Source organism: Musa acuminata, chromosome BXJ3-9 (genome assembly GCF_036884655.1).
Source record: "Musa acuminata AAA Group cultivar baxijiao chromosome BXJ3-9, Cavendish_Baxijiao_AAA, whole genome shotgun sequence".
NCBI classification, from domain to species: domain Eukaryota; kingdom Viridiplantae; phylum Streptophyta; class Magnoliopsida; order Zingiberales; family Musaceae; genus Musa; species Musa acuminata.
In genome coordinates, this window is record NC_088357.1 from 39551131 (window position 1) to 39578775 (window position 27645).

Here is a 27645-nt window from a genome sequence, read left to right on the forward strand (position 1 = left end):
TAAAACCGACGACATTAGGATAAATGGACCTAGATATTTCACTTTCATAAATATAGGTATTCTAATATAAATTTTTTTAAGTTTAGGGTCCAAGATACTAAGGAAGTCTAACTACAAGGGGTAATTTATAATTAGCCCTCATCGAGATCATAGAGGAGCATCCTACCAATTATACTAAGGTACGCCCTCATAAAAGATGCTAGAAATAGCAAAAGGCAAAGATTTCTAGTAAAAGGCAAAGATGACCAAGGCAGGGGTCTCTAGAAAATGCTTGTTTTATCAAAATTATTTGGTCAGTCAGTTCAGCAAGCCAGATGGTATCAAGAATGCCAAACAAAACTTCACATTCATGTTACTGAAAGTGTGTTTCTTTTTGTGTTTGCTTTTACAGAAACTCTACTTCTTCTTTCTGGCTTCTTTTTTTAACCTTTTCCTTAATATACATATTTCACATACTGAAAGTTGCAGCATTTGCTGCCTTACCTAAAAATTATGAAAATTTGCCTCCTATAACATTTTTAAGATCAAGTTTGATGAGCAAAGTTATTTTTGTAAAATGATAAATTTTAAAGCATTTGCAAATTTTGTAAATTGAAGTAGGAATCACCAAGTTCCTTTCACCAACTTTTTTGATGAATTAACATGTGAAGAATTTGAGATGCTATTCTATGGATGATTCATCACAGAAAAAGAAATCACTTAGGAAGAAACAAATTTGTCCATCAATGGAAACTAATTTTAATCTTTACTTAAAATATGATCATTAAGTACTAAATATCTTGTGAATTAAGATATAATTTTTTAAAAAAAATAGTCAATATGTCTATGGAAATTGCAAAGTTTAATTTAAGTTCATAAATTGGCTAAATCACATCATTCTTTACTGAATAACATAACAAAAGATGTTTACCTTCTCGAAAGATAAGCATTTAACAATTCAACTAAAGTAAAATAATACCTGCCAAAAGAGAATTTCTTGCACAGCATTTGTAGTTGGAACTCCTTCAGGCCACATTGGTATAACCACATAAACTGCAAATGGCTCATTGGCTCTAATTTTGCTGGCAACTTTTAGGGCTAACTCCATCGGTATCAGATTATCAGCACCTGTTGATACTCAGGAGTTTATAACTCTGTTTTGAAATATAGTACAGGCAAAAAATAGATATAATGAAATTGGGCTGTAAAAAATGTTAACAATTCTGTTCGACGCATGTTGGCAGCCACCAAATGCTACCGAGAAAAATTAGTTGGTGCTTACAATTCAATAATTCCTTGATCAAAAATTAAATAAATAATTTAATTAAAAAACAGGAATTCCAAATATAAATGTGCAAAGATCATATTATGAAAGGATGACCTTAAGCACGACATTAAAAAAAATATACTAAAACATTGACTAATAGCAAATAGAAGCATCATGACCATAGCTGTTGCAGACAATTACAATTGTTATACTAGTTTTCACATTTTTCAAACTCCAAAATATCAACAAGTGATTTTCAGATTTAATACCTTACATAACAGAAGTTAAGGTTAACACAAAAACAAATCTGTCACTTACATCTAATAATTCTCTTATTATATTATTCATACACACTACTAATGCTAAAATATAATGTAACACCAGAAACTGCAAAAATATTTATGAAACAAGAACTCACAGATAACATGTATTGTATCTCTGTCAAATCTATTGGACAAAATTTGGATCCTTCTTCGGATATGCAGTCACACAGTATCCCTAGTTTAAAGAGATATATTAGACTAGACAATTCTAGAGTACTTGATGATACCTACAAAAGATTATTCCTTGGGCTTCTTGTCATCCAATGACAAAAAACTGACAGAAGATAGATGGTTGACTTTTGGTTTTGTGATTTTTAGTATCATTAGACGGAGAGTTTAGGGTTCAGGATTTGTTGCTATTTATGAACATGATACCATGCATGGCAGAATTTTGTAGTCTGTCAGTGAATCAACTATCCACAATTATGCACTTCTTGGTGGTTCCACATCATTTTTTCTAACAAAGTAACAAAAAATTGAAAACAATTAGGGTGGTAAAAAGTTTAGGCAGGAAGATGTTAATTGTTATCACTGAAAAATCATAACATCAAGGGATTATCACAAACCTGAATGTTTATAAGATGGCCAACCATATGAAGAACCAAGAAAATACTGATTTTCAATATATATGAAATGTTGGGCAGATCTGATTGCCTTTACATATGCTGTGTGGATGCTCTTATCAATTACCAGATTCTTTCGACAGACAAGATTCTGCAACAGATGATAATAAATGGTATATAAGACCAGAATAATATTTTGGAACTAATATATTATTTTGTAGCACATTGTACAAAACAGGAAATCATATGGCTTTTGTAAAATCAAATCGTGGCTCAAACTGATTCACACGAGGAAACAATGACATATAGCTATATAGTTTGTTAATGCTCCATAACAGAAAATATGCCAGCATATGCATCAAGGCAAAAGAATGACCATTTTTGAAGCTTCTTGGACATTGTCAGGAAAACCTTTTACCGATCCAGAGTCAATGGATCGAAAGACCTGAAAAAGTTAAAAAGTATATCAAAAGTCTTTGAGTATTAACACAAACTTTGCTTGAAGGTATTCACCAGTTTATTAGTGACATACAACCTGTACATGCCATTGTTCAGAATCTTCTTGCTGGGAAACCCATAGACTTGGATCATCATCTGGAACAGAAGGTGAAGGACTAAGTATCCATGAAATTCGTTCAAGTCTTATTAGAGCATCATCGTGCCAGCCGGATGGATTTTTGAAACAAAGACTAAATTCCTGCCATCTTGTTGCCTTCCGCCAGCGCTGCTCAAAATTCTTCAGGATATCATAAACCGCAGGACCTTCAATTTTGCAATGTAAATCATGCCATGGTTGTCTTGGGGCTTTAATTCCTGCCTAACACAGACAAGAAATACAAAAAGCTGATAAATTTACATAAAACCAGTACTGCTGAAGGTCCCTAGAAATATATTGAGCACACATGTTTACTGACCTTCACAAGTAGCTTACCTAGTTTACTGAGTCAAACTAAGGTTAAAATCCTGATCTGATATCAACTCCAATATCTTGTTGGACCAATATATACCAGTATAATGGGGATTCTGACCTATACTGCTTGGTACCACTTTATAAGGTCCATTATTGTTTCTTAATCAAACCAGTAAATATCAGTCAGTATGTATCACTCTTATTCATATTTAAAACCTTGGGTCATATGAAGAGCAATCTTGGGCTTGGCCTTGAGTTCCATCATAAAAATTCGAAAATATGAAAAGAAAAGCTAATAAATTACATAGAACCAACAGAATCTCAAATCTCCTGGAAATCCAATGAGCAAACATGTTTATCTAGGGCTTTTATAGATAGGGTGATGGATTTATACGTCGCAAAAACATGTAAACATGTTTACATATATCACAGACGTCTTACTTTCTATAGCTATAACACTGTAGCCTATATAATTTAAGCAAATTTATCTATTATATATATATGTGAGCCAATATCAAAGAAAAAAAAAAGGCACACACACAACCAAGGAAACTAAATGCAACCAGTTTTAATTCCGATCTATGCTTTACACAGAAATTATCTCCAAGATTAGGTGTTTAGTAACTATAACTTGGACCAGTATGAAGTTTTCCTCAGGAATTCATTTCATCGACCTAAATTTTGTACAAAAACATATGAACAATAATTATAATCATATCATCATTCACCAAAACCAGGTGATATTTATCAGTCCAACCAGTGTCCGGGAAGCAGACCCCCTGATTTCCCATGATACTAAACCAATCCTCCTCTCAACCAATCTTGGTCAAAAACCACCTGAAACCAGTTAGAATTTCTAAAATTTTGTTAAAACCAATTGAGAACCATAATAAGGTCCATGAAAACACACCAAACCCAATCCCTTTGACTTTGAGCACAAGAGCTCTCTCCTCCACCTCCACCCTCCCACCGCCACTGATCAAAATCAAAATCCCTGACTCAAGCACCTTCTAGGATTCTGCACATCACTGGCATGCAATTGTTGGTGATTCCTCCAAGGCATCTAGTGTAAGTCGAGACGGTTATTTTCTTTTTTCCTACTTTTTTCTTCCTTTTTCCAACCAGTACTAATGGTACCAGCATACTCTATTGGTTCAATCCTATTGGCACAGGTACTGATGGTCACAGCATATGCTACTATTCCAATGGTACAGGTACCTGTACCAAAAAGTAGTTCCATGCATTCTGTTATCTATTTTGGAATTATTAACTATGATATCCAAATAGGTATCAAATGATTATTTTGTTCTGAAACCAGTTATGAAGCCAAGATAATGAATAGAGGTGTAAAGTGAATCTCCATTTGGAACATTCCCTTAGTTGCATCCCAACTGCTTTATGACATCAAATATTTGAAATAAAAACATTTATTGACCGGAATTTACTGATCCGTTGCGATGCTAATTAGAACATTTCAAAAATAAAAACTTTGACAAATTTCCATGCATGGTAACTTAACTTAATATTGCCACACAATGCATAACACTGTTAACTACAACTGCAACATAAATTGGAAAACATATCATTGCCAAGATCTAAAGGTTTATGAAATAGCAAAAGGTCCAAATTGCTCCGTATTCAGTAGTGTAGCATGATAGAATGTCTAAGCCCAATAAGACATATGTAAGTTTGATAGATCTCCTCTTTATAAACATATCAAACAAAATGACTGAAAAATAGAGAGGATAGAATTGATAAACAAGACAAATAATAGTCACAAACAAAAATTTCCAACTATTGAAACTTTGAGATGCTACTCAATAAATGAAATTTACATACCAAACAAACCTGGCAAGTATACGACTGAAAACCCTCGAGGACTTTAAAAGAAGAAAGCAGAAAGGCTAAATGAACTCACAGCGAATGTGGGGTTATGGAAATCATTTAAAAAGGTTGTGTCAAGATCACGAAAAAGTCTATGCTCTGGTGTATCATACCGACCATCACAAAGATCAAGACCTCCTATGAAAGCAGTTATCTTTCTCATATTTCCAGAAGCCTGTGTATCAACCAATACACATTTCTGATGGTGTGTGAAAAGGGTCCCTACCACCTGTGGATGGAGGAAAACAATGTAACATAGTGCATAACAAAATAGGAGAAAAAAATTAACATTTTCTGCTTAAGGAATGTTATCCGCTTACCATATAAGACAACTTATTAGGAGTTATGGCTGGATTGTAGTTGGCTAATGAGTAGCTCTTACTTTCACACAAGAAGTGTGTTCACATAAACAAATTAGATCTAAATTGTGTATCCATGAATCTCACCTTGACACAACTAGGTTAAACAGTCAATTTATAAATCAGTATCTGTCTTCTCCTTAAGAGGTCCAAATCATGTAATCATTGATCAATTCAAGCTTGTTATTCCTATCAAAACTTATTCCTGTTTTTTAATGATTAATCCTCAATAAGGCCTATTTAATCAAAACTTGTTCAACTGGGGTAAACAGTCAATTTATAAATCAATATATGTCTTCTTCTTAAGGGGTCCGAATCATGTAATCATTGGTCAATTGAAACCTGTTATTCCTATCAAAACTTATTCCTATTTATTAATGATTTGCCCTTGATAAGGCCTCTTTAATCAAAACTTATTCAACTGATAATACTATGAATTCCTTTATAATGATATTACTATTATGTGTAGTATTAGTACTATTTTAGATGGAGAGATTGATGAAGATATTATCTATAGAGTAAAAACAGAATAGTTAAAATGATGAGGGATGTCAAAAGTCTTTTGTGATCATGCCTTTGAGATTAAAAGAAAAATTTTATAAGACAATTGTGAGACCAACAATGCTTTATGGATTTGAGTGTTGGATAGTTAGGAAACATCATATACAAAAAGTTTATATTGCAGAAATGAGAATATTGAGATGGATATATAGAGTTACTATGAAAGATAAAAAAAAATTACTTTTATTCGTAAACAACTCGGTATCATTTCGATAAAGAATAAGATGAGAGAAAATCATTTAAAATGATATGGGCATACTGTCATGGACAAACTTCTAAACAAGATATTTGATGTAATGCTTATGTATGTCTGTGTCTTTTGGTATGTTCATGCTTTGCACAGCATGTAGAGAGACGGCCGAAGGCTTAATAGTCCCATTTTAGTTGGGTTTGGTGGCCGCTTTAGGCTTGTAAATAAAGGTTGTGTCATGTGAACACTTATGAGAGATTTTCGGTCTGTAATAAACCATATTGACCCTTTGTTGTGCAACTGTTCAGAGCTTGTAATGTTTGTTTGTAATTTACATTGTCTATGAAGTGTTTTCGGAAATGTTTGCTTGTGGATCCCGAATGAGGCGTTTTCTCTAACTCGTTCTCTCTTCTGTGGGTCCTAAGGGACCATGGGAGACTTCGGGGAGGCTGACCTTTACGGAAGGACACGCAAGGATGCCGCACGACTTAGGCAAAATCAGCTAAGTCCGTGACAGATGGTATCAGAGCGGGACAAGCACTCATAGAAACACTTGACGTGCAAACGTGGGGGACCTAGCGGGGCTACGTTGAGGGCAGTTAGCACACGCGCGACCGTTTGGAAGAAAATATGCATGGAGATGTAGGGAAAAGGAATCGCTCGAAGGAGCGGGCATCTGAGATTGGCTTTGAGAGGAATGGCCAACCCTTCGCGCAAGAGGCACCACGAGAACAAGCAAACTTGGAAGAATGCGAAGCGCACAAAGGTTGGGATGGCTGAGTTCGAGCTACGGCTCGACGTTGATAACTACACTTGATGGTGCTCAAGGCAAGCGAGGTGCTTAATAAAGGATAAGACCAAGCAAGGTGGAATGAGTTGCTCAGCGACCGAAAGAGTTGTGCAAAGCTCATAGAGGTGAGGGGAATTGCTAACTCGAAGAATTCGGTACTTATGCATGGGCTTGTATGCGGACGACGGAATGTTCGCGGCCATCCCAAGACGACCGAAACTCAGCGCCATGGAGCATTAAAACTTTTTCTTTGGCATGTGAAGGATACGTCCGTAGGAGGCTAAAGTACGCAACGAGTTCAGCATGTTACTAGGCCTTGAGTTGTGCAGTGGGGGCTGTATTGATATGGAGTCGCAATCTAGCAAGTGCATTTGTAGGAGGCAGAACAATGCGTAGTTTGTTCAGCAAATCGGAGTAGTCCGAAGGGGATGGTGGTCTCCGAAACGAAGAGAGATGTTGCTCCAACGGGATAGATATCCAGGAGGGATAAGTCCCGGCTCTCTAAAGGGAGAATCATGTGCAACAGACTACACATATTGAGGAGGAGTACCTCAACAAAAAACAACTCCACGAAGCTCAATGGACCGAGCAAGCGGCGAGGAGTCGTCGCATGATTTCACTTGAGAGAATACATTGGTGGAGATCAAGTAGGGGAGCGACCCAAAGCAACACAAATGAAGGCACACTTGGAGTCGAGATGGAGATCGGACTCAAGGGAGGGTTGACCCGTGGAATGGTGGGCGCGAGGGCCACCATCAACTCAATGCAAAAATGATCGAAGCAGCTGGAGAGTTGGACTTCTCCAGAGCTCATATTCGCTTAAAGGAGCTCGGCAAGTCAGAGGATAAGGTCGAGTAAGCGAACGTTGCTACTAAGGAAGCTAAGGAGAACAAAATCGGTGCAAACCCTATAATGTGATGGCAGAGGCTAAGCATGGGAGTTGCAGTCTGTCTTTCCATCAACCAAAGGGAGCTGCTTGGAGAACACAGAGGTGTTGAAGCAGGGGGTCGAAAGGGGCGAGGAAGCGACGACGAGTCCAGATGGATTTAGCTACCCAAAATCAAGCATCAGTTAGAATGGAGGTGGACTCGGAGGAGTGCCACAAAGACATATCTACTGATCGTGAAGAAAAAGGATGCAGATGCGAGGCAACGGATAGTAGGGCCATGGGCATGGCAGCGCCATGGTACCGCAGAGGCGGGACTTCCGTAAAAGCCATTGATCCCTTGCTCTTATGGAGGGAGAGCGCTTGGTCGTGAAAGGGGCCGAGGAGGTAGAGCATGCAGAGGCAAACTCCAAGTACCAAGACAAGGCTGAAGGGCAGAGGCCAAGGAACTTCGTAAGACCGGTGTTAATGAGCTTCTCATCAAGATAGTCGAAAGTGAAGGACTTCGGGTCATGCAAGAGTGCACGACCAAGGAACGAAGCAGGCAGTTCGCGATGTTGTACCTTTGCTACTCAGTGGAGTAGGCGGCCGAGTTGATGGAGAAGATGGTACAATCCCAGAGGCGACCAAATCTATTAGAGAATTACTCCAAGTTGGGGTGAAAACTTCCTGCATTCCAAAAGTTCGATGGCATTGAGAAGGTGAATCATAGTAACTAACTCAACGCAAGGAGTACAAACACTTCAAGTGCTTCAGAAGTGCGAGCAAAAAGCAGGCGAAAGCCAGTAACCAGCTCGATGCATGGAGTACAACCTCGAGGAGGCGGGAGAAGTCAAGTAACCTTTGTCTTCTTAACTCTTAAGAGAATGGGCGAAACCGAGTACCCCAATTCTCTTATCTATCCAGCAGAGGAGCTCTGCACAGGTTCAAAGACCTTTCGAAGATAATAGAAGACAATAGTTGTCAAATCCTCACCAACGGTGATCAGTGCTACTGAGAGTAGATTGTCCGCTTCATTTCCCAACGAAATGCTAATCGAAAGCGGAAGTGATGCGAATCTACTTGGAAGTGACAACTAAATGAAAGAAGCGTCAATGAGCAAATTTTGTGGAGGAAAGACCCAAAACATCATAAGTTTGCGAGGCGATGCTCGTTAAAACTCTAACAAGCATCCACCCAGTTCAAGCAACATGAGGCATTTGAGAGACTGGCGTATAGTAAGAATGGTCTTTTCCTTCATCTGGAGGATCCGCAGGAACCAATAGGGATTAACACAACTCAGCCAACCCTACACTAGAGTCTGAGTCATTGGCGAGTTGAAGCAGCATGGCGGATCAAAAGGTTCGACTACTCAAAAACAGCAGGGGAGAGCAGTTGGGAGCCAAGAGGCGCATTGCAGTTGGAGCAGAAGATTGAAGACTCAGCAAAGACGCGGAGTTGCAGTGTCGGCAAAGGCTTCGACGAGGACGTCGAAAGAATAAGTGGGGGAGAATGTCATGGACAAACTTCTAAACAGGATGTTTGATGTAATGCTTATATATGTCCGTGTCTTTTGGTATGTTCATACTTTGCACAGCATGTAGAGGGACGGCCGAAGGCTTAATAGTCCCATTTTAGTTGGATTTGGTGGCCGCTTTAGGCTTGTAAATAAAGGTTGTGTCATGTGGACACTTGTGAGAGATTTTCGGTCTGTAATTGACCATTTTGACCCTTTGTTGTGCAACTGTTCAGAGTTTGTAATGTATGTTTGTAATTTGCATTGTCTATGAAGTGTTTTCAGAAATGTTTGTTTGTGGATCCCGAATAAGACGTTTTCTCTAACTCGTTCTCTCTTTTATGGGTCCTAAGGGACCTTGGAAGACTTCGAGGAGGCTCACCTTTGCGAACGGACACGCAAGGATGCCACACGACTTAGACAAAATCAACTAATTCCGTGACAATACGCTTAAGAGACCTCCGAATACAATAGTAAAAAAAGATGAAATAATTAATATTAATGGTACGAGGAAAGATAGAGAAAGGCCTAAAAAGACTTTAATAGAAACTATAAATAAAAATTTAAGTACTCTGAATTTAACTAAACATAAGGCTTTTTATATATCTCAATGGCGATAAACCTTAATCCAGCAAAGAATATTCACCAATTTAATGGTTTTGTAAACCTTAATCCAGCAAGAAAGAATGGATACCACATGAACCTTTTGAAGAATGGATGTTACCATTTGACATAGGCTGGTATTTGTGAAGATAGGTGACTTCCATGTTAAGAAAGAAAACAATAGAAGGACCACCTTTAACGTGCATAGATGATTCTCATAATATAATATAATAGCCAATGAAACATATTACTAGTTGAAAATATAAAACATAATTAAAATACAAAAAAAAGATATTGACTAACGATTAAGTATTAAATGAAAGCATTTAACAGTTAAAGTGAATCTCAGGCCTTACTCATAAAAATATAAGCTTAATATCATCAAAGAAATAAAAGAGTTTGGTTTAAAAGCAAATTTAGAGTAAAATGTTTCAGGATCCTATTTAAGGAAAGAGATCAACTGGGAATTTCCTCAAAAGAAAAACAAAAATCATAACAATAAAGAAACCCCAATTATGTAATTACAAAGTAGTTCCCTATATAAACCCTAAATCCATAATATGTTCAGGTTAAGTGGCACCTGCATTACCTAAACACTCTTTCTCATACGAAATGATATAAGTTCTAGTATATCACAGAAAACAGAATTGATGGTTACAAATGGTATATGGTCAAATAATATGCACTAATTATCAGTAGTTGGAAGTTGTAACTATAACGTTGTTGATTAGTCTTTATGGTTATATTAACAGTAACCTCATATAAAATACAAGATAAGCCATCATATTTAGTTCTCAGAAGGATAAAATTTTCAGTCCTTTGTCAACTGTACTGTTCACTAAATTTAGTAGTTTTCAGTCTAAAACATTTGAACTCAAGCATTTCTCCAAGATTATGCACATAAAGTAGGGTATGTGATTTAAATTAATTATTCACATAATCGATTATTTAGTCAAAGGGATCTTTCTGACAACCTAACCAGATTGCTCTAGACAAAGTAGAACAGATCAGAGAGAATTTGGTGGTGTAAAGCTTGCCTGTTGCTTGACAATGCTAAGCTTACTGCTGGCATATCGTGGAGATAACACACAAATAACTGAGGAATGCTTGAAAAACTTTTTAGTTTCCTCATCATGAGTTTGCATTACACCTCCCTGCAAAATTAAATGCACATGCAGATAAACTGATTTCATTAAATCATCTAATTCCAATAGTTGATCCAAAAGCAGCCTAATCATTGGATCTGTCGATATTTCATAAAAATTTATACATATAGAATTGACATCCTTGTTGAACTAATTCACATAAATCTAGTTAATTTATTAAAAATCTAGAAAAAAACAATTTGAGAAATTGGGTAAAGTTCATCATAGATTTTTATCAAACACAACTCTATTTAGTTTTCTCAACAAAAGTATCTTCATCATGCATTCTAATATTTAAGCTTGCCAAAGTGTGTCAACAATGTATAGCTCTAAAGCAAGCAACAATACATTGTGAATGTGGCAGATTTAACCAAACACACACGACTATGATTTTTTATCAATATAGTTTAATAATACTCGAGCCCCAAGTGATTCAACAAGTCAAATCTACATAGCTCTGCCTACAACAAACAACTATAACCAACTATTCCTACAACATTAAAATAGCTCTTTGTTTAAATTCCTGACAACAATACAATAAGTGCCTACAAATGTATTAAATGAAAAAAATAAAGAAAAAATGTAGCTAGTATAGAGAATATATGCCAGAAGAGGAACTTGGTGTGAACACAACAAAACTGAAGAAGTGCACTGTATGGAAATTATACACGAACAACCAATCCACCATCTAGATCCATTAATTTCCCTATCTCTGAGTTCTATATTATAATCAGTAAAAGTCAAATTTTGATATATTACATGCAATTTTTCGTATATACAAGTTTTATTGACAATTTGATATAAATTGGATGGTCATGTTATAATTAGTAAACAGTAAAACTCAGAACAAGAGAATATTGATACTTAAAAAGTGTCATGTAACTTGGACTTCTTACAAGAAAAATACAAGACCATTATTTTGCAAAATCCAGAAAGGGAATAAAATGAAGAGATTGAAACAGGAAAGACAAATTCACAACACAGAGCAACCGTCCATTGCATGAAGATGAAGATACTGATCACGACTCAGTTTGCTAAAGTTTGGCAAACAAATGATTTGCCAAAGAAAATACTTGAGTGTGAGTGATCTTACCGTCTTGATGAATAATTTGTCATGAGATGTCTTGTCGTCCCAAACCAACATGCAGACTCTCACCCCCTCCTGCGACTTGTACTTGAGCAGATCCCCTAGTGTGAGCTTACCAGCGTCGGGCAGCGGCCGTGTCGGCTCTCTCACCAGTTTCACCTTGTGATATATCGACCAGCCAACGAGATAAATCAGATGATGTGCCTCAAGAATCGCATGACAGATATCCTCCCAGCATTTCTCGTGCTTAAAGACGGCACCTTTCTCGAGCGTCACCTCCGGTAGCTCATCGTCCAGCACATGAGCATCCTGGTAGAGCGTGACCGACCCCCCTTTCCGAAGCGGGAAGTAGGTATTCCTCACCCCGAGCTGCTCGGGATCCCCAGCTATCCCGTGCTGGTACTCTGGTTCCTCCTCGACGGGAATGTACTCGATGGAAAGGTGGAGAGCGGTCTCCGGCTTCGGCGGCTTTCCTTTGGGGCCGATTATAGGGAACCAGTCCTGAATCTTCTTGCCGGCGGCGATACGGGCAGTGGGGATGGAAACGATGCCGATGAGCTGCGCGCCAAAGACGTCATTGTCCTTGACCTGGAGCTCGAGGGTTGAAGCGCGGTGGGCAACGGGGATGTTGAAATGCTCGTTCCAAGCGGGATCCTCGGAGTTGGAAATTACACGGGTGCGGGCGACGGTGGCTCCGGCGAGGGAGGCGGTGACGTAGGGGTCGCTGGTGATAATCTTTCGGTGGTGGTGGTTCTGGTGGTGCTGTGTTGCGTCAGGACCGGATTTCGAAGCGGTGGAGCCGGGGATGGGCGGGCAGCAGGAAGTGTAGCAACGGCGGAGGTGCTCGGAGAAATAGTCCATGTTGGGGAGACGGCAGGCCTCGATGACGGTGAGGAGGAGGTCTCCGTGAAGGAGGACGTCCTCCACGGCAGAAGCAGACTCCATCGCGCTCCGGTGGGGACGGGGGACGGAGGAGGAGGAGGAGGAGGAGATTGGGGGGGTTTCTTCTCCAAACAGAAATGAGGGTGGGATCATATCGGAACCGAACATGATCAAGGTTTTTCGAAAATGTCGTCACTATCCCTCCCACCAATTTAGATTTTTCACATTTAAAAATGTTTCATTTTTAATGACTTAGAACCCGACGCAAACCAGATCGCCCAAGTTGTGTCTTAAGTCGTCATCCAAGTCATGAGTGGGTGACTTTTTTTTTTTCAACTCTCGTAAATGGGATATCATGAATAGAAATTCAATATGCAGTGAAAAAAACAAAAGAAATTCTAGATTTTGTAATAAAGACAAACCTCTAAATACGCATCCAGATATATCCATTAAATGTGAATTAATTATTTGGCACAGTTACCGAATCGAATATTTTGTTCGTACGAATCGTCATTGGTTTTCTATAATCGTACGTGTCACTCCTTTCAACGGCATTCCTGTGGGCGCCACTTGTGGGCCCCATCGTCTCTACTGATAAGCAGGTAGGCAATACGAGTGTCGGCAGGAACCGTCTTGCATGTGGGATGGGACTTTAGACGCAGTGGAATGGGAATTGACAATCATTGAAGGGTATATAAGTAAATGCGAATGGGATCTCCGTCCCCGATCTCCATGAATTCAACGTGCGGGCCGGATGTAACCGTCACACGTACGAGTGTGGACAGGTCATGCGAGCTGCGCTGGTCGGGTCCACCAGCCAGCAGCAGGAGTGGCTGATTTCCCGCCACGCCTTCATGAATTGGCTGTATGCACTCCCTCAAATATAAATAAACAAACGTAAACACCAAAATAAATATAATAAAATATTTTCTCTCTCTAATCATTGTAGGTATCAGCCCTCAATCTCTTTCCAAAAAAAAAAAAAAGGGATAATTCGCGAGCTCATTAGATCTTAACTCTTTTATTAATAATACTAACAAATATATTTACTTTACGGATAATCATATTTAGTCTCTTGTAAGAACGATAACTCGGTTGGATAGCAAACTTAGGAGGGCCAACAAGGTATGGGCTCGCCTTTTATTCCAACATCGATTAGGAAGCAGACTTGTCCTATACCATAGGATTGATTATAATATAAATTATAATTTATCACTAACAAATTTAGTCTTAAATTGAAAGATATATATTTCATATCACCACTTAATGCACGGCTCAAGCAACAATGGTGACTATGATACGTTCCCATGCCACTAAACAGATCATAAGTCCTGAAATAAAGTAGTAGCCGATATAAAAATACAGATTCCACATTCTATCAAGCGCCATGTACAAGTTACCACTGTTAATTGACATGATCTTATTTGTAAAATCTAGTTCACAGTATCCTACTAACTTTAGTTTAATATATATGATGCAAAAAGAATAATATATTTAGTTCAATATATAATTCGAATAAGAAAATTTCTGAAGTCCTGAAAAGAATCAGCTCTGATGCCACCTTCAAACATACTTGTTCCTCAACAATTGCTTGATACCCATGTCATGTTTGCATGCCAATCTCTCTTTATCAATACCCTTCTTTTGAGCTTCTTCAGAGATGAAGCATATAAGAACAGTGCGCACTTACCATTATAAACACAGTTTTTGAATTGTCAGAGTATCATATATACTTTCTGCTAAGAACTCATGTTACGACATCTTCAACCACACTTGTTCCTAGACAATTGCTTGATATCCATATCAGTAATACACATGTCAATGTTCTTTATCAACATCCCTCTTTTGAGCTTCTTCAGAGACGAAACATATTGCATTCACTATAAACAGTGGTTGGATTGCCAGTGTCACACATCTCCTGCTAAGAACCCATGCTGCAATACCTTCAATCATACTTGTACCTGAACATTGGTTGATACCCATACCAATTTTACATGCCAATGTGTCTTCATTAACATCATTCTTTTGAGCTTCTTCGGAGATTCAACATATTAATACGCTGTACATTTACTTACCGTTATAAACACTGTTTGGATGTCAGTGTTCTTTAGCATTGCTTGATGCCCATATAATACAACACCTTCCTCTTCCTCACGGGCCTGCATTCTCCGTTATACCAAACTGATCTTGTCTGCAAACTTCATCGTATGCGAAAAGAGAGAGTATAGTAATAGTTATGCATCCATTTATCATGAATCCAGCCAACATAGTGTTCCAAGATTCCAAGTTCCTAGAATTGTGCTCAACAAAACAAATCCCAAATCAACAGCTTCAATCCTACCTTCCACTATTTGTATATGCCTCGCTTCCGGATGCCTAATGAGATAAACATGTCCATTCACCCAAACCGCAAAAGGCACCAATGAGCATAAACTCATTCAGTGTCCTCTGAAACCCCGCGGTGATCCCAAGCTATAACCATTGTATCAAACGCCCTTAACAAGCACTGTATCAAACACCTGGTGAGCACGAGTCGGTCGGTCCCGAGTCCAGCCTAGAGGACGCGAGCATGGACGGCTCTGCCTCCACGGGCGAATGGAAGAAGAGACGTCGCCTTCGAGGCGAGAATGAGGGCGGCATTGCAGGGGAAACACCCGGTTATCGTGAGGAGGAAATGGAGGAGACTAGCAGGTGAGTTAGGTTCCGAGGGTTTGCGGTACTTGGGAAAAGGCGGGAAGGAGGGGGTTGGGGGTGATAAGGTGAGCGTTGCCGCCATTTTCTTAGCCCAAATGGAAGTTTGACCGTTGTCAGTTGTAAGCTTAGAATTTTTTGCAAATAAAGAAGATTCATTCGTGAAGTATAATAATTTCTATCAATCTTTTTTACAAGTTTAATTGATACTCTAACATAATTTGGATTCTCATTGGAAGTATGTGCTTCAATTGCTTACAAGTGTTTCATTAGTTTGAACACCTTAATCATGAAGTTTTGATATATGGATTAATTTTGGAAAACACCTATTGGCACCTTCTTTTTACTAGGGGCAATCAGCCTATCACAAAGCAATCCTTGATGATATGTACAAAGTACAAGAACCAATTACTTCTCTTAAAGCCCACATGACCCATGAAAGACTGTCATGACCACATGGGGTTCGTAAAGCCTACCATGAGATAGCAAGATTGCACCTTACTTGCATTAATTGATTTAAGTTGTCATTTGGCTTTAGTATTTATGATTTTTAGTTTATATGATGTGTTTCTATCTATTACTGAACCTACTCTTGACAAAACTTGATTAAAGATTGGTCAATTTTAATCGATATGGACTTTTAACTAAGCCACCAATGGAATCGATGGAATCTACGTCTCATTTAATCCACATTTTAAGGCTCAATTTATTGTGATCAATAGGTAGTTGTCCATTGCGTTGGGTGATAGAGGCATTTCTCTCCCTTGAGAGTGGTCCAGCGTTTGGTCTCCTCTTTCGTTCCTTTCGTTGGTTGTATGTAGTAGAGGTTTAAGCGAACTGAGAATAATTATGGGTTTAAGTCATAATGAACATAATTAATGATGAAAGGTGTAAATGATGATCGGTAGACCAACATGGATAATTTTTCTATAGTGACTGTTGTTGTGGTAATTAGAATTATCTCCGGATCTAAATGTATTTAAATCTAAAAATCATTTTCTTGGATATTTCTTGGTTCGGATACCATTTTAAAAAGAAACAAACTATTCTACTACCAAAGAAACAATCAAAAGAATAGTAAATTAAATATAAATAAGATATTACACACAAGATGATGTAATTTTAATTTTTAATTTTTTTTGCTTCAAGTAAAATTTTTTTTTTCAAATTTAAATTTCTTCGATCGATTAGCTAAAGAAAACCCTATGAGTACCCTAAAATACATAAAAGCATTTATAAAGTTATCAATCCTTAATTTTCTGTCTCTTGTTTTGCTTCAACAAAAAGTTCTCTAGATTCAAGTGCCTTTTGTTAACTAAGTAAATTTTGTTCTCCTTCTTATTTTTCTTGTAAGAAGAAAAATAGTTGAAATGTGGGGACGAAGCTGTCATGCTCTTGACGCAAATGCCTCGAGTGATACGATCCCATTGTTTCCTGGGCCAAGCATCTGCAATGCGTTCGACTTAATGACGCGAGTACGGCGGAGCACCAAACCCAACTAAATATGATGTGCACGGCTCGCCGAAACGGCACTGCCGCTGTATCGATTTCACCATGGCACGGCGGTACGAGAAACAAGTAAGACATGAACTCAATCAATCCCCTTCCACATCGCTGCACCAATTAACTGCTACTGTTTCCCTCCCAAGTTAATGAGGGCAGGACGGAGGACAATGGCGTTTCATGAAACCGGAATCTTGATACGGCCCTCAACATGAATGTTAGAGAGAGAGAGAGAGAGAGAGAGAGAGAGATGTGATTGCAGCAGCAAAGCAAGTGAACTGGTGTTCGTGACTGCTTGAGGAGTCTTACAGCCATTCAATGGTCGCCTGCCAAGCTCATGTGGAGTCTCAGCCAAGAAGAACATGAGCTTCTTGAAGAGAGACTGTTGCTTCCAGTTGAGTCCGTGTGTGTGTGTGTGTGAAATGCCGCCATGGAACTATGGAAGCAGAGAAGCAAGAGGAAAGCCGTGGGAGGGAAATCACATGAAATAGCCTCTAAATCCAACTTGAACGCCAAATGTCTTTGTTCGTTTGGTTCCATGCAGGCTTAACTCTCAGTCCAAATTATGCTTATGCTTTTTATGTTTTCTTATGGAGGAAAAAAATCTACAAAAATATAAAATATCTTTAGGTATGTGAAACTGTAAATATGATGCCAGAATTTTTGTTGTTCTAAATATCATCGACAAAAATTTTAATATGAACATTTATGATATCCGAAGTGATCTTTGTCAGAGTGTTCGTTTATCATCCATCTATCTCTTAGTCGGTACCATTTGGGTACCACACGACTTAATCAATTTTAATTATATCATTTTGATATGTCAATATAAAATATAATCATATATGGATTTATATAATGTGAGAGCTCATCCTATTAAATCATAATTTTATTATTTAATTTTATTTATTAAAAAAAAAAAAAACTTCGTTCGAAAAATGGTACAAAATAGGTTCATAATGGAACTTATAAACCAAATTAGAATAAGATTTCTTTTGAAAGCTAAACTCTCAAAGTCTTGTATCGGTTAAATTATGCATATCACCCTTCGATTACGGGGAAACCATAGAAGAATGTAATTAATATATATATTTAGACTAAAATATGAGATTAAACATCTTATCTTTCCTATATACCACCTTATGTTGGGCTGCTGCCGTCTCTCTGCGACTCTACCGAGAACTAAAACCATGGATCACATTAGCACTGCTCTACGCACGTTCTCTTCTCCTCTTTCTTTGTCGCGACTATCTGCTCTTCTCATCCGTGCCACCCTCACCTGCGTCTTCGCCACAGGTTTATGCTTGTTCCTTGATCGGCACTGTGCATTTCCTTCGTCCAACTTCTGCTACCGTCTTCAAGTGTTTCTTTCCATGGTTTCAAGCGTGCCTGTCACGAGAACAAGTTTGTGTCCAATTTGTTGCTTTTGGCGTCGCTCAGCACCGTCTTCTCTCTTCCTGTTGTGTGTCAGTGGGAGTGCTCTTGGGAGCCCTGGCCGGCGCCTTGATCGGCGTAGCGACCGCGAGCGGCGTGGTACGTGGAAGCATCAGTGGAGCCATCTCCGGAGCGCTTTCGTCGGTGGAGGTCGTGGAAGACTCTCTTGCTATATGGCGAAACAACGGGTCCGGACAATGGAGCATCTTGTACTTGGTGAGTGACATGATTCAGTCATCCTTCTCGAAGCATAGTTTTGATCGTTGTTTTGGATTCTTTGAGACTGAGATACTGTATAGCCTTATGAGTGGAAGACTGGTTAATGAGAAGGTGGATACTCCGAGTAGATTTTGCAAAGCTGATCTGTTCAGCTTATGCCTGCTTCTTGCTAAAGGGTTTGGCCATGGTGAGCAGCTGTGTGCTCTGAGCGCGCCCTTCTTGGAGGTTCTTGACGACATCTTCGAGGCTGGCGGCGGTGGCACGAAAGGCATGCCCAAGGCTTCCGTCGACAAGCTCCCCAAGATCAACATCCATGTGGAGGACTGTGTGGATGCAAGGAGCGAAAGCATCAGCTGTGCAGTCTGTCTTCAGGTGCGTCTTGTGCTTCCTGGACTCTCTCACATATGATGCGGATGTGGTGTTTGATGAATTAACGACTGTTTGATTTTTCTCCCTCTTCAGGAGTTTCAAGCAGGTGAGGCAGCCAGGACTTTGCCTCAGTGTCAGCACATATTCCACTTGCCTTGCATTGATAGCTGGCTCATAAGGCATGGTTCCTGTCCATTATGCAGGCATAATTTCTCAGAAGCATACTTGGTACAGTAGGCAATGTCTCTATGTATAAAATCTTGAATACAAGGTTGTTCTCCACATTGGCTTTCTTCAAGCCATGCTCATGTTGCAGTGTTTCAGCAATAGAACATGTATGAATGATCCGTACAAAACTGACCTTCTGCTGTGCTGCAGAAAGTGAAGCATTCAAGAGGCAGAGAAACAGTTGTCTCATTTCATGCCTTAAAGAGTCTGAGTCTGCTATGCTATAGTTTTGCTCCTGGCCTCAGTTTGACTTGTAATATCACCATCTCTCTAACAACAAGCTAGTGCCTTAACCACTGTTCAAAGACGTGTTAGTCCGGGCTTCTGATAATTGTAGATCCAAAGACTGGGAACTGCGTAGAGCTGCAGTTGAAGAAACACTAGTCATGTCAACTTCATATTCTACCCTTTCTTGCCTTTGACCTGCAGAAATAACAGTTAATGATTGAGAGAACTGCATAGAGCTGATTTTGCACTAGTTAAATGATATCTGAAATCTTGTACCAAAGAATGGGCAGCTGCAACACTTGAAATGGATACAGAGAAAACAGCCCTTCAATGCATCTGTTGCAGAATCCATGGAACCTGAGATACATCACTGTCAACTTCTATGGAGAAACTTCTGGTGCATGAAGAATGGGTGATTGTAGCATGACTTATTGAGATTTTTCCAGTGACCTATGGGAATATTTGTCATGACTTTACTTTGTTAGGAATGATTTTAGTTCATAGTTTTTAGCATTTCCATTTAACACAAATCCTGCTATTCATTGCCCTCTATATGCTAAAATTATGATGATAGGAATTGAAAATGACAAGAAGAAAAACACGAGAGACGGATGGGCAATCAATGTCAGCACAAGCTGTCTCTTCGAGGCAATAATATTCCCACCATGGACGGTTGGATCTTGTAATTTGCTTCTCCATGAGACACAGTTCTGCACTTTGGTTACTCTGATGGCTGCATGAATTTATGATGCTGGGAACCAAAACACTTGATCCAAAAATTGAACAAAAAAGTTGAAAGTTATATATATATATATATATATCATCTTTGAAGTAAGGAAGAGAGAGAGAGGAGAACAAATTTTGTTCTTTCATTCATTAAAGTGTACTCTAATGTGTGTATATGTATTTATATAACTGTAATTTCTGGAACAATTGTGTTTCTGTTCAAGAAATTACAGTTTAGTTTATATGTTCTGAGGCCTCATATAGTTGAACTGTTTGTTAATGGCAATCACTTTTGATGGGTACTTCCAACTTCTAGCCTTCAAGAGGATGGTTTCTAATAATTCCTTTCTAAACACCGGAGTCGATTGTTATGATTCTATCTGAAGTTTGATTTAGAAGATCACAAATCATCCCTACCTTTTGACTGTTATGATTCTAAACACCGGTGTTGATATTATGATTTACAATAAGAATTTTTTATGTGAATATTGCATTTCTGAGTGTAGGAAGATTATTATCAGCAAGAATGATAATTTTATCATATATATATATATATATATATATATATATATATATATATATATATATATATATATATATATATATATATATATATATATATATATATATATATATATATATATATATATATATATATATATATATATATATATATATATATATGCACCTAAAGAAAGTAGGTAACTATTTTTTTAAGTGGGTGAGTATTATGGCAGCAGCAAGTCTGAATATAGAAATCTTAGGACTGGAAAATTAGATTTTTCTGGTAATGAATTAGAAATCATGGATGTGATAGGTTACCTGAAGAGAATGGAATTTAGTTGGACCAAATCGTTGTTGGAAGCTTTAATGCTGTTGTGGTCCTCGACGAGAAAGATACATTGGGATCAACAAACATGAAAACCACTCATCAGGCATTGACACTTCTTAAGAGTGATTCAGTTCATCTATTGAATATTAAAAGGAAATGGTTCAACAGTTGAGAAGTTAATGGATTAGACAGACATCTGCAAGATTGTTAATCTAGGAGAATCCTGTTCAAGCCTAAAATCAACAACAAAAAGCAAGATTTGTCAAGGACTAATGCCACAAATCCATGAAAAATGTTCGTAGCATCTGAATTCGAAGCATAGCTATAAGAGTATTATAGTTTTTTAAGTTTTGTATGGTTGGACCATGAGGCCAGAGGAAGGATATTAATAAGACTCTAAGGTTTTATTATAGAAAAAAAAAAGTATGATTACTTTAAGAGGATCGACCTTTTTGATCGCTAGCAAAAGTTTAAATCTAGTGATGGAACAAAGAATTTAAATATGAATTTAAATGAAATAAAACTTTTCTTTCTTCAATTATGGAACTGTAAGCACAGAATATTGCATACTGATATATTAGATGAGTATTTCATCTGTGGGATCCAAAACTAATTACTTGTGTCAAGGCTTCTTTGCATCACTTATTTTCTGTGCATTAGATAAAAAGGGTTCTCTTTTCTATCTGTTTACTATCATGCTTTTTTATTCTTTATTTTACAGGTCAAACAGTGTTCAACAGTTTAGATATACAAGGAAACCATGTTGACATCTTCAATTTGGTTTTTTGCATCATTGGAATTGTTTTACCATAAATAAATTTGAGCAGGAGTTGATGTGTTTCACAAAACCATAGAAACTGGAATGGTGCTATATCTTTCAAGACACTCATAAAACTCAAGAAGACTGGGAACAAGAAGAGCACACCATCAGAACTGTTCTTATCCATGGAGTGAATCAGAAGATTCCATATTACTCTGGCAATTTTAGATGATCCAATTTGTCAAATTAAATACCAAGGAAAACCTTTTAAGCATCCACTTTCTCAAGTAGTTGAATGGAAAATTGATAGGGGTCTAATTTCAACACCAAATCAAAGTTGCATGACATGAAATGGTACAACATACAGGCCTCAAAACTTCATAGCCTTTTGTAAACCAACTACTTGCATATATTAGAAACAAAACTGAAGGATTTACATGAATTGATTTTCCATCTTCAGGCCTCTTTAGTCCTCGGTCACAAAATTATCCATTGCTCGAAGTAGCTAGGAAAGAGTATTGATCTGATCGTGCTCAGCCATGTACCCGTATTCTCCCTGACAATTTAACTGGAAATGTTTAGGAACTATACAATAACAACAACTGTTGAACAGTGAAAACCCGTTACAGGGCAGTCATTGAACTCTTGGCCTGACAAATGCCGCTACGAAACATGCAGCAGTAGATCCAACAACCGAAACAAGAACCACAAAACACTTTCCTGTCACAAGAGCACTGGTTGTAAAAAAAGGGCTAGATGTCAAGAAAGTAAAATTATTTACAGAATCAGGTGGCTTTGTTAGTAGTAGCTGGGAATTATATTCTTTAATCTTCATTGTCATAATCCTCATCCTCATCTATCTGCATGGTTAATTGTACAAGTCTTGATGGTTCTATGCTGATGTTGTCCACGCCACCAGGGAGAGGCCAAGCTGAACATTGTTCTTGCTTTGTCTCCACAGCTGAAGTTGCAGATCCATTCATGACTGGAGTTGAGGAAGGAAGAGCACTCTGATGACTGTTTTCCTTCGTTCCTTCAGGCTGCCCCAAAGGGATTTCGTCATGATCACCAAACATGCTACTGTCATCCTCAAATTTCACATGTCCTACATCTCTTGCCCTTGTAGGTGGCCGTCCTCTACCTCTTCCTCTACCCCTTCCGCGTCCTCTAGGGCTAACACTAGTATTCGTCATAGCCTGTTGTAAAGTATACTCAGCTATCAGAGAAAGGAACAGAACTATGACTTTGCAGAAACATCAAGCAAATACTATTATACTACCATCTTGGAGGACCTCAACTGGCAATTCTCATTGCTCTCAACTTCATCACCATGTGGTAGTGTCTTCCTGAGCATTTTCTGTATTAATCAGTGCTTTATCATCGATAAGAATAGTACAAAAGGTAGAAAATGGACATGATCGACAAATTACCTTCTACGGCAAATTCCTTTTTCATCTTCACAAGGTTCCATGCCACCAAGGTTTGGTACCTTGTTGACAACACCAGTTAAGAAATCATAAGCACTATAAGTCCTCACACATTGTTTTCTGGAGAGCTCAGGAGAAGACAATGATAAACTATTACTAGTGACTTTCACTGGTCCAATCAGGCACAAACTTGTTTAATTTTCTTAACATAATATATGAAATAAATTTTCAAACATAAGATGTAAGATAAATTTTTTGAACATAATATATAAGATAATTTTTCCAACATAAGATATATCATTTCAAATGTAATAAGTGAAATATGTTATAAAAATTTGCAAAAAGAATAGGACTAGTTCAGGAATATGTTAACAGCAAATTTAAGTTACAACCCACATAAAAAGGCAACATAGCAAATGAATGAATGCAGAAATAAATCCTAGTCAAGGTCAGCTCATATTTGGGCATATCTCTCTTTTTGTTGTGCAATTGACCACACCTGAATGATGTATAAAAATCTAAGGTTGACCATATAAATCTTCTCCATCTATTTATCACTGCTGCTTCTAAACATAACTGTCTTTGGACTTCCATTTTATAACACATATTGAATCGATTTCCAACCTTACTTCTCACATAATGTTCTCAGCTAACAAAAGATAGTCAAAATTTCGTCAGCTAACTGGAATAGTTATGTATTGAATTTCACATGCAACAACTTCATAAGATCACTCGAGACTGGTTGAAGGACTACTCTTTAACTTCTGAAAATATCAAAGTTTCCAGGTTCGCCAAAGAGTTAGATCAAACTTTATGGTGTCAAATCCTCAAAATTCAGATCCTATCCCCCCAAAAAGCTTCCAACTGAGAGCCTGATTAAACACATCTCTGATGCAAGGTGGAAACAGCAAGTATGCTAAAAGCTAAGTAGAGACGAATCTCATTTGGTCTAAAAGCAGAAACTATGACAACTACTAGATGAGTTCATGTTAATTCCAGAAACACAATGTACCAATAAATGTAAGCTTCCAACCTCCATGCACTGCCATTACAGTTGTCGGTCTCACACAAACACTATGAAATCACTACCAGGCAATCAAACCTACCACTTACTGTAAAGCACCTGATGGCTACCCATTAACTGCGATCCACTTCTACAAGCATGCTTATTTGTTCTATTCTTGAACAGACTCTTTTTGCTAACCTAGTCAATCAATACACTCCCACTGCACTTGTACTGTTTACAATGTCATTATTCCTAGCAGATGTAATATCAGAGAATTGGCAACTGTCATTTTGGTTTCAACAACAGAAGCTGATTAATCTTGATTTAGAAATCGCGAGCCTTGGCACCATGTTAAAGTTAGTTCATTGCAACTAAGTGATCAAGATTCAAGTCATGAAAATTGCTTTCCATATGCAGATAAAGCTCCATATGTTGACCATTCTTAAATCCCATATTGGCAGGAGCCTTGAGTATTAAGCTACCCTTTTAGCCAAACCGAGTTCAGATCATTAGTTACCATTTACTAGCCTCCAACAAATCCTTTGACTAAAAAGTTTATAAGGTACATGCAAATGGTAGCACAGAGAAGAGCAAAACCTGAGAATGGAAGCAACAATAACTCAGGAATTTACTTTGCTGAAGTAAAGAAAAACTGATTCACTAAACAGTAGTGAAAGATTTCTGCAGACCTAAACTTTTACAAACCTCAAAACTTCATCATCATTGTCCAAGATCTATCACATCAAAAATCGGCTCTACTATGAACAACATAAAAGAAGGCAAGACAGAAGACTGAAAATGTCATGATCACCTGCCATTGCCATAACTCCTTTAAAGTTGTGCAAATTTCTCAATAATGAAATTAGAAGCAGAAGAACCTCACAGTGGTTATTCTACAAACCACAACTTAAGCTTATTCAAGCAAGAGGGTTGCTGCTGATTACTGTGCCAAATTCAGGAATTCTGTAATGCAAATTCTAGACTAATAGGGTTTCTGTCGACATAATTAAGTTGTGGCAGAACTTCAGTTGGCAGAAAGCACGTGGCAGCATACAGGAAAATGTGTATAACAAATCTTGATCCTTGCACAATAAAATGTTAAACAAGATAAAGCACACACACTGAAATGTGATTCAGGCATATTCATATATCTAACATTAGTGATCAGACGAGAATGCAACCAAACAGTACAAAATGAAGTAAATTTAAGTACTAAAATTAAAATCCTCTCGATGCCCTTGTCAAATATATCATTTAATCAAAACAATGATCATATTTCAAACAACTCAATACTTGAACCTTAGATATACAGCAATAATCACAATTCTGCTGAATTTACACTGCTGCAAGTTCACTAAAAGAAAAAAAAAGGTAATTATGAATTTTCTTACAAGTGTAAAGAATTCAATGTCTTGGCTCCTCTTTGGAGAGTAATTTCGTATGTCCTGTCACAAAGATCTTGCAAAAACAATTCCAAAGCTTTTGCTGCCAGCCAGTCAACAAAGAATAGATCAGCTACTAATAAATGGCTACTATTATCACAAACAAAAGAGAAAAACTAAAATCTTTTGAAAATAAGAAACCAAAGTATTGGATAAGTTCTATCTATGCTTTCATGATAGGCATTTTGGCTCTGAAAAGTAAATTATTATTTCACCAACTTGCACACAAAAAAGAAAGTAACATTAGCCATGGGAGCATAACAAATGACACACCATTACAGATGAATCGAAGGCCTACATGTATTCCTGAGGAATAACAATACAGAAATTACGAGATTCCCTAGAATTCTCGCAAAAAACCACTCATTCAAGTAGTTCCTCATGGAACAAACACTGACTTCCTTTGAAAAATCTCCAATCCAATACACTGTAATCTAAAACTACACGCACTAAAAGAACTGTTAAATAGAGAGTAATACTTTAATTCTTCAGCAAGACAAGACTTCCTACAAAATTAAGCCTTAAGAAGTAATGAAAATTTGTCATTCCTTTCCCTAAGCTGATCATGAATTTAGACCACGAATTAAATTGCAACTTCACTAGATTAAGCATTGTTCCAAGTACTTGTTTCCTTCAATACTATTCAGTAAAGGCCGAATCAAGCTGATATATGCAGATTGTAGAGGAAAAATTCCGCTAAATTCTAGCTAAGAAGAATAATCATCACAAAACAAATAGACTATCTTTGCGATGTCGAAGCAAAACATAACTTTAATGAAGGAATAAAAAGAACAATCAGCAAGTAAAGGAAGCTATGCAAGTTCGTAACTTTTATATATTAAATGGGATGAGATACTTTGCTTAGTCAGATACAGAAAAATATCCTAGGGCATGACAAATTATAGAATATGGAATTGCACAAAAACTTACAAACAAGAATAGGCACAGCCAACGCGATTTTGCCAACATCTTCATCCGCTTGCATTATCTTCTTTATTCGTGACTGTTAGAGCAAAATCAAACAAAATCCATCAGTTCCACATCAATGCCCAATGATAAAGCACCGATTTTACCAGTAGCACAAGGCTCTCGATCAGAAATTAGGTCGTGTCTGCAATTTGACCGTGGTTAAGGGATAAAAAGAGCATAATGAAAGCAGCAGAAGAACGAATCAACGAGATTGGAGTTTAGGATTTCATCAATCAAACAAGCCATTAAGCAAACTGGAGATTCCAAAGCAGAACGGCCAGTTTACAAATCAAACGACATCTCCATCAAAGAACCTCCGCGGTACCAGCAAAACGCAGTTTCATACGAGGCAAAAAAGAAGGGGAATGATCAAACAAGGGAAAATTACCGCAGGGAATCTTGTGCCGAGCTTCTTCCTCATATCCTAAATCCTACTCTGTTTCCTGCTTAAAGTATAGATCTAGACCGCCCTGGAGATCGGGCAAGGATTAGAAAGGGGAAATCAACGCGAAAGCAAGACCGGTCGCCGGTAAATGCCGTGGCCTTCGATCGTGATCTATCAATCCATCGACCGATCGCCTTCTTCCACTTCTCACTCTCGAATTCAGCAGAACGCGAGTCTCGGATCGGGCTCGAACGAGAATCGGAGCACCGTCGCCGACCCTTTCCCCTTCTTTAAATTTCTTCCAATTTAGGGTTTTTTTTCTTTCTTTTCTTTTTTAGTCAGAATAACTAGGCCAGATAATGGACACGTGGCCACATCCAACCGTGTGGTGATAACGGTTCTGCCGTTGGATTAGGTTGTGATGTTGACAATTTACAATTCAGTCCTTTAACTTTGATTTTATTTATTATGACTTTCTGAATATGAATTAATGTTTCGATCT

General features: G+C 37.9%; 3 protein-coding genes across 5 annotated transcripts in view; 1 reads left to right on the forward strand and 2 right to left on the reverse strand.

Annotated features, from left to right (window-relative positions):
• The window catches only part of LOC135649594 (phospholipase D delta-like), a 43604-nt gene extending 30510 nt beyond the window's left edge, over positions 1–13094 (reverse strand). For 2 of the 3 annotated variants that reach the window (XM_065168110.1, XM_065168109.1), the window contains exons 1-7: positions 12049–13094; positions 10848–10964; positions 4961–5155; positions 2668–2949; positions 2509–2577; positions 2136–2283; positions 959–1107 (exon numbers count right to left, since the gene is read on the reverse strand). In XM_065168110.1, the coding sequence (XP_065024182.1) occupies positions 959–1107; positions 2136–2283; positions 2509–2577; positions 2668–2949; positions 4961–5155; positions 10848–10964; positions 12049–13092 (2004 nt within the window). In that variant the 5' untranslated portion in view covers positions 13093–13094. The remainder of the gene's footprint in view (positions 1–958; positions 1108–2135; positions 2284–2508; positions 2578–2667; positions 2950–4960; positions 5156–10847; positions 10965–12048) is intronic. The other variant, XM_065168111.1, reaches the window with a different exon arrangement.
• Positions 13095–18244: 5150 nt separating this feature from the next.
• LOC135649444 (NEP1-interacting protein 1-like) lies at positions 18245–19594 on the forward strand. Its single transcript, XM_065167792.1, has 5 exons — positions 18245–18414; positions 18590–18768; positions 18967–19143; positions 19234–19246; positions 19344–19594. The coding sequence occupies exons 1-5, from the start codon at positions 18261–18263 to the stop codon at positions 19394–19396; spliced, it is 576 nt and encodes a 191-aa protein (XP_065023864.1). The 5' UTR covers positions 18245–18260; the 3' UTR covers positions 19397–19594.
• A 2862-nt stretch (positions 19595–22456) lies between these two features.
• On the reverse strand, positions 22457–27461 carry LOC103998539 (uncharacterized). The gene is made up of 6 exons (XM_009420030.2): positions 27147–27461; positions 26720–26792; positions 25739–25832; positions 23345–23461; positions 23194–23260; positions 22457–23110 (listed from the first exon to the last, which is right to left on the reverse strand). The coding sequence occupies exons 1-6, from the start codon at positions 27177–27179 to the stop codon at positions 22739–22741; spliced, it is 756 nt and encodes a 251-aa protein (XP_009418305.2). The 5' UTR covers positions 27180–27461; the 3' UTR covers positions 22457–22738.
• Between the last annotated feature and the right edge of the window lie 184 nt (positions 27462–27645).